At 52.5% G+C, this 7,285-nt stretch overlaps 1 protein-coding gene across 1 annotated transcript; it reads right to left on the reverse strand.

Annotated features, from left to right (window-relative positions):
• Positions 1 to 4,699: 4,699 nt before the first annotated feature.
• On the reverse strand, positions 4,700 to 6,341 carry LOC127305310 (protein LYK5-like). Its single transcript, XM_051335718.2, has one exon. It carries the CDS (start codon positions 6,272 to 6,274, stop codon positions 5,042 to 5,044), a length of 1,233 nt encoding a protein of 410 aa, XP_051191678.1. The 5' UTR covers positions 6,275 to 6,341; the 3' UTR covers positions 4,700 to 5,041.
• Positions 6,342 to 7,285: the final 944 nt, after the last annotated feature.

A 7,285-nucleotide genomic window follows, 5' to 3' on the forward strand; every position in this document is an offset into this window, starting at 1 on the left:
ATTTAGGAACAAGGCCTAGGGATTAGACTTTCACTAGTGGACACTCTCAACATTGATCACATAACAGAATAGATAAATGCATACTCTACACTTTTGTTGGATGATGAACGCATTGCGTAGGATTACACGAACCCTCAATGCCGGAGTTAACAAGCTCCACAATTTGTTCATATTTAAGTAACCTTATAGTGTAAGATAGATCAACAGATTAAACCAAGTACTAACATAGCATGCACACTGTCACCTTCATGCATATGTAGGAGGAATAGATCACATCAATATTATCATAGCAATAGTTAACTTCGCGATCTACAAGAGATCATGATCATAGCATAAACCAAGTACTAACACGGTGCACACACTGTCACCTTTACACACGTGCAGGAGGAATAGGACTACTTTAATAACTTTGCTAGAGTAGCACATAGATAGTAGTGATACAAAACTCATATGAATCTCAATCATGTAAAGCAGCTCATGAGATTATTGTATTGAGGTACATGGAAGAGAGATGAACCACATAGCTACCGGTACAGCCCCGAGCCTCGATGGAGAACTACTCCCTCCTCATGGGAGCAGCAGCGGTGATGAAGATGGCGATGGAGATGGCAGCGGTGTCGATGGAGAAGCCTTCCGGGGGCACTTCCCCGCTCCGGCAGCGTGCCGGAACAGAGACTCATGTCCCCCAGATCTTGGCTTCGCGATGGCGGCGGCTCTGGAAGGTTTCTGTGGGTTTCGTCGAACGCATCAGGGTTTTCGCGACGGAGGCTTTATATAGGCGAAGAGGCGGCGCAGGAGGGCTGAAGGGGCGACGACACCATAGGGCGGCGCGGCCAGGGCCTGGGCCGCGCCGGCCTATGGTCTGGGGGCCCAGTGCCCCCCCTCTGGTCCTTCCCGGGTGTTCTGGATGCTTCCGGTGAAAATAGGAACTTGGGCGTTGATTTCGTCCGATTCCGAGAATATTTCGTTACTAGGATTTCTGAAACCAAAAACAGCAAAAACGAGAACCGGCACTTCGGCATCTTGTTAATAGGTTAGTTCCAGAAAATGCACGAATATGACATAAAGTGTGCATATAACATGTAGAAATCATCAATAATGTGGCATGGAACATAAGAAATTATCGATACATCGGAGACGTATCACCTCTCTTGCTATACCACCAAATTCTCTAAGAAGGGTTTCTAAAACAAAATCTTTCTTTTCCCCTTCTTCCATATCACCGAGTGTAAGAAACATGTGTTGGATTATAGGATTGAGATTAACAAATTTAGTTTCCATCATACTAACTAAAACAGCAGCGGCAATTTCATAAGTAGGAGCAAGGTCTACCAAGTGTCTATCTTCAAAATCATCAGCCATACTAACATGAGTGAAAAATTCTTCTATATTATTTCTCCCAATTATAGACCCGCGCCCTACCGGCATGTCTTTAACGGTAAAATTAAAAGGAAACATAATGAAATAAGTAAAGTAAATGCAAGTAACTAATTTTTTTGTGTTTTTGATATAGCAAACAAGATAGTAAATAAAGTAAAACTAGCAACTATTTTTTTTGTATTTTGATATAATGCAGCAAACAAAGTAGTAAATAAAATAAAGCAAGACAAAAACAAAGTAAAGAGATTGCGATGTGGAGACTCCCCTTGCAGCGTGTCTTGGTCTCCCCGGCAACAGCGCCAGAAATTTGCTTGATGCGTGTGGTTGACACGTCCGTTGGGAACCCCAAGAGGAAGGTGTGATGCGCACAGCGGCAAGTTTCCCTCAGTAAGAAACCAAGGTTTAATCGAACCAGTAGGAGTCAAGAAGCACGTTGAAGGTTGATGGCGGCGAGATGTAGTGCGGCGCAACACCAGGGATTCCGGCGCCAACGTGGAACCTGCACAACACAACCAAAGTACTTTGCCCCAACGAAACAGTGAGGTTGTCAATCTCACCGGCTTGTTGTAACAAAGGATTAGATGTATAGTGTGGATGATGATTGTTTGCAGAGAACAGTAGAAACAGTATTGCAGTAGATTGTATTCGATGTAAAAGAATGGACCGGGGTCCACAGTTCACTAGAGGTGTCTCTCCCATAAGAAATAGCATATTGGGTAAACAAATTACAGTTGGGCAATTGACAAATAGAGAGGGCATGACAATGCACATACATGACATGACGAGTATTGTGAGATTTAATTGGGCATTACGACAAAGTACATAGACCGCTATCCAGCATGCATCTATGCCTAAAAAGTCCACTTTCAGGTTATCATCCGAACCCCTTCCGGTATTAAGTTGTAAACAACAGACAATTGTATTAAGTATGGTGCGTAATGTAATCAATAACTATATCCTCGAACATAGCATCAATGTTTTATCCCTAGTGGCAACAACACATCCATAATCTTAGAGGTTGCTGTCACTCCCCCAGATTCACGGAGACATGAACCCACTATCGAGCATAAATACTCCATCTTGGAGTTACAAGCAATGACTTGGCCAGAGCCTCTACTAGCAACGGAGAGCATGCAAGATCATAAACAACACATATATAGATTGATAATCAACATAACATAGTATTCTCTATTCATCGGATCCCAACAAACACACATGTAGCATTACAGATAGATGATCTTGATCATGATAGGCAGCTCACAAGATCAGACAATGAAGCACAATGGGGAGAAGACAACCATCTAGCTACTGCTATGGACCCATAGTCCAGGGGTGAACTACTCACTCATCAATCCGGAGGCGACCATGGCGGTGTAGAGTCCTCCGGGAGATGATTCCCCTCTCCGGCAGGGTGCCGGAGGTGATCTCCAGAATCCCCCGAGATGGGATTGGCGGCGGCGGCGTCTCAGTATGTTTTCTCGTATCGTGGCTCTCGGTACTGGGGGTTTCTCGACGAAGGCTTTAAGTAGGCGGAGGAGATAGGTCAGGGGGCCGCCCGAGGGGCCCACACCATAGGCCGGCGCGGCCAGGGCCTGGGCCGCGCCGCCTGGTGGTGTGGCCACCTCGTGGCCCCACTTCCTTTCCCCTCAGGTGTTCTGGAAGCTTCGTCCAAAAATAGGACCCTGGGCGTTGATTTCGTCCAATTCCGAGAATATTTCCTTACTAGGATTTCTGAAACCAAAAACAGCAGAAAACAGCAACTGGCTCTTCGGCATCTCGTTAATAGGTTAGTGCCGGAAAATGCATAATAATGACATATAATGTGTATAAAACATGTGAGTATCATCATAAAAGTAGCATGGAACATAAGAAATTATAGATACGTTTGAGACGTATCACTTCTGAACTGCTCGCGCCGGTCTAGTTTGCAATTTCGCGCGGGGAAATGGCCAGTGGCGGGAATAATATCGGCCTCCAGCCACTGACGTGCGGGTCCTACGTCTTTTTTGGCGGACACTCGGCGCGACCGCCGAGCGTCCGCGGAGACACAAACCTGGCGCATATTTGGGCCAGGTTTGCGTCTCCGCAGACGGTCCGGTCACTTTGCGTCGCCCCGCTGGAGCAGGGCCCAGACGCATTTCCGGTCACGGCGGGCAAAAACGGTCGCTCAGCGAACGTTTGCGTCGCACCGCTGGAGATGTCCTTACATCCAAGATCTACAAATTCATCAACTCAAACATCATTTTTTCTTGAACTCTTTGATTTCAATGGGATTTGAATTGTCTGAACCATCCTCCCAAAAAGGCGGAGTCGGTAGAAATTTTCATACGAAAATAGCACAATCGAACTATGCACATAAGGAAAAATGGCAGGGACTAGAATTCTCAAAAACCCTTACGAGTCAACGAGGCAAATGTCCCTTGCGTTTTCTCTGTGTTACAGAGGTGTAGATGAACTGGCCTAACATTTCCCTATCATGTTATTTTTTGTCAACGATAATAGCATTAAGAGCATCTCCACTCGTCCCCCCGAGGAGGCCCCCGGCGAGCGTTTTTTCCATCCGGACGGCGTAATTCGGCCCAGTCGCGCCCCCGGTTCCTCGTTTTCGTCCGGATTTGGGCCTAAATTCATCCGGCGATCCCACGCCCCCCCCGGCCCCCCGGGGAGCGCTCGGGGACTCCGGACGAGTGAAAAGCGGGGAAGGGCCCGATCTGTCGGTGACTCGACGCACGAACCCCACCGCCACGTCGCTCAAAATCTCCCCCACCCCTCGTATCTCTCTCGCCGCCGGAACCACCCCGCCGGCTTGTTGCCCAGATTGCGCCGCCACTCCTTCCCCACCTGCCTATATTCCGCCGTGTTTGGACGACGGCCTATCTGGCTGCTCTTCCGGCGGCCTGTTTTCCGGCCTGCTTGCTCGTCGTCGCTCGCGGCTCGGGTTGCCTCGACCACGCCCGTCAGGTGTTCGTCCATTTGCCTCGCCGGCCATGGACTCGGACGAAGAGGAGGAGCAGATGTTCGTCGAGCTTATGCAAGAAGAGATGGCAGCAGCCGCCCAAGACGACGAGCACATGATGATCCTTGGTTGCTTGGCAAGCATGTACGCCGGACTGGCACCTCGTCGGCGTGGTGGGTCGGCACGAGGTCGCCGGAAGTGCAAGCCGAGACAGCGAATGGAGGGTTTCCTGCCGGGGGGACGGCTGGAACTTCGGCGCTCCCCACGCCAAATCTTCATCCAATTCGGACGAAAATTTCGCCGAATTTGGGCGTGGGGAGCGCCAACGAGTGGGGATGCTCTAAGAACTGGATAGACAACTGCTGTTCTCATCTGTGTGTATTATATTACATAACATACCACTCCTGTGCACATCAGCAGTAAGAACCAAGAACAAAATGACAAGACCTTGGCTGATTTACTATGTACATGTTCACATTAGTAGTACTGTAGCAGCAGTACCACTCATCTATTGTTAGCCATGGGAAGAACAATCACCTACCTATCAGCAATTCTGATTCAATTACTCAGCAGTCAGCAACAATCAGCATTCATCAACTATACGGTCGAAAAAGCTCCAGCGAACAATTGGCGATGGCAGCTACGTGAATTCACGTCTCCGGCGAGCAATTGAGCAATCGGCGATGGCGCTCGAGCTAGGCGAGTTCACCTGGGAGCGAATGAGACGGAGATGTCGGTGGGGACGCGGAACTTGTCGGCCCAGTCCTGCGCCTCGAGGAAGAGCTTGGAGACCTTGGCGGCGACCCAGGGCATCTCCGGCCGGGCCGCGGGGTCCTTGGCGACGCACCGCAGCGCCACCGCCGTGAGCGTCTCGGCCGCGTCGACGGGGAATGAATCTTTCAGCCTCCGGTCCACCCACCGCCGCATCGCCTCCCCGCCGCCCGCCGCGGCACCGGCGGTCTCGATCAGCGACGTCCGCTCGTACTCGCCAGTCGCCTTGTTGTGCTCGTATCGCACGGGTTCTTCCCCGGACAGCAGCTCCAGCAGCAGCACGCCGAGCGCGAACACGTCGGAGCTCCGTGAGGGCGCGCCCCCCGCGATGATCTCCGGCGCCATGTACCCGCGCGTGCCCTCGATCCGCCGGCTCCCCGTGCGGCGGTGCCTGGCGCTGGTGGGGTGGGATTGGGTGTCGGAGTCGGACGGGGGGAGCTCGCCGGCGAGGTCGGCGGCGCCGAAATGGGCGATCTTGGCGCGGAGGCGGGCGCCGTCGCCGCAGACGAGGACGGTGGAGGAGGAGAGGCGGTTGTGGACGGTGCCGGCCTGGAGGTGGACGTAGCTGAGCGCGTCGCAGGCGTCGGCGGCGACGCGGAGGCGGGCGGCCCAGGTGGCCAGCGGCGTGAAGGCGCGGTTGTGCGCGGCGCCGCGGAGGAGGGCGGAGAGCGGGGCGGCGTCCGGGACGAGCTCGTAGGCGAGGAAGAGGGAGCCGTCGGGGGAGGCGGCGGCGCCGTAGAGGCGCGCGATGGCGGCGTGGTGGCAGTGGCCGAGCACGGCGAGGCGGGCGGAGACCTCGGCCGGGTCGCGCCGCAGCGCGCGGCGGAAGACGGCGGCCGGGTGGCCCCGGAGCGCGCAGCGGAAGGAGTTGGAGGAGGACGGGGCGAGGCGGTGGGTGGGGGAGAAGTTGGAGGTGGCGGCGGCGAGCTCGGCGAAGGTGAGGAGGAGCGGGAGGTTCGGGAGGGAGCCCTGCTTGAGGGCCTGCAGGGAGGAGGCGGCGGAGGAGGAGGTGGTGGAGAGGGAGGACGCGGAGGAGTTGTAGGAGTTGGTGTGGTTGCGGCGGTGGTGGGTGCTGGAGGAGCGGGACGTCGACGGGACGACGGAGTCGGCGGTTGCGGTGGCGGCGGAGCTCTTGGACTTGCACATCGGCCTGCGAACGCCAACCATTGGGCGACCGACGAGAGGAGTCCTCTTGCTTCAGCTGCTTGCTCTCTCTCAAACTGCGGCCGTAATAAAGGTTGCGCTCAAAATTTTAAAAAAGCTAGTGCTGGGCGTCCCCGGTATATTTCCCCAAGATCATATTCCTCATGTCTCCATCCAGCAAAGCAATTGCTTCGTGGAAGGAAAGAAAGGTTTCTTCAGACCAAAATAAATGCTTCACCCAAGCCACAATGGCCCACGTTTATACTTCATCAAAGAAAAAAAGCGGTTCGATCACAATAAAATAAAATACCCACAGGGCAAAATGAAGTCGGGCGAGACCTCACCGTAGACCTTGCAGCAAAAAAAATATTGTGCAATTCTAGCATCGTTGCAGCATTTATTTTCCCGGCAAAGTCCTTGCAGCATTGTCGCTTGCTCTTTGCAGCACTAGTGTTGACCGATGGCACCACCTGATTCCCTCATTGGTAGCACCCGCAATATTTAGTTGTAGTAATTATGCCCGCTTATTGGAGCACTACGGCCTCCAAATGGCAACACCGCCCCAAACGATGATAGCATCGCCACATACCCCCCCCCCAGTAGCACAATTATTGTTCCTTCATAGCACTGGCAAGGGTTCCTTTGCAACACCACTGTAATGATCCTTGTAGCATCGCTCGGTGCCTTCCTCTCATCATCGCCACATGCCCCATGAGCACCATCGAGGTTCATTTGTAGCACTGCCCGACACCCCTTGTAGCATCGCCCACGATTCCGATTTGTGGCAAGGATGTGTGCTACAGGGAACTGACACCTCCCCGCCGCAGCACCACCGACCACGGACTTTAAGGCCAAGGGGAGACCTTGGATGTGCTTGCCACCCTACTGCCGTGTACTCACACATGATATGAGGTAATTGTTGGCTCTCATGTAGCTTGCTTTTGTTTTTAATTGGTCATAATTTGGTAAATTTTTGGAAAATGAGTAATGTACGACGGATGCAAGCGCAAATTAAGACATATTAAAAGTATTAGC

Source organism: Lolium perenne, chromosome 6 (genome assembly GCF_019359855.2).
Source record: "Lolium perenne isolate Kyuss_39 chromosome 6, Kyuss_2.0, whole genome shotgun sequence".
Taxonomy (NCBI): domain Eukaryota; kingdom Viridiplantae; phylum Streptophyta; class Magnoliopsida; order Poales; family Poaceae; genus Lolium; species Lolium perenne.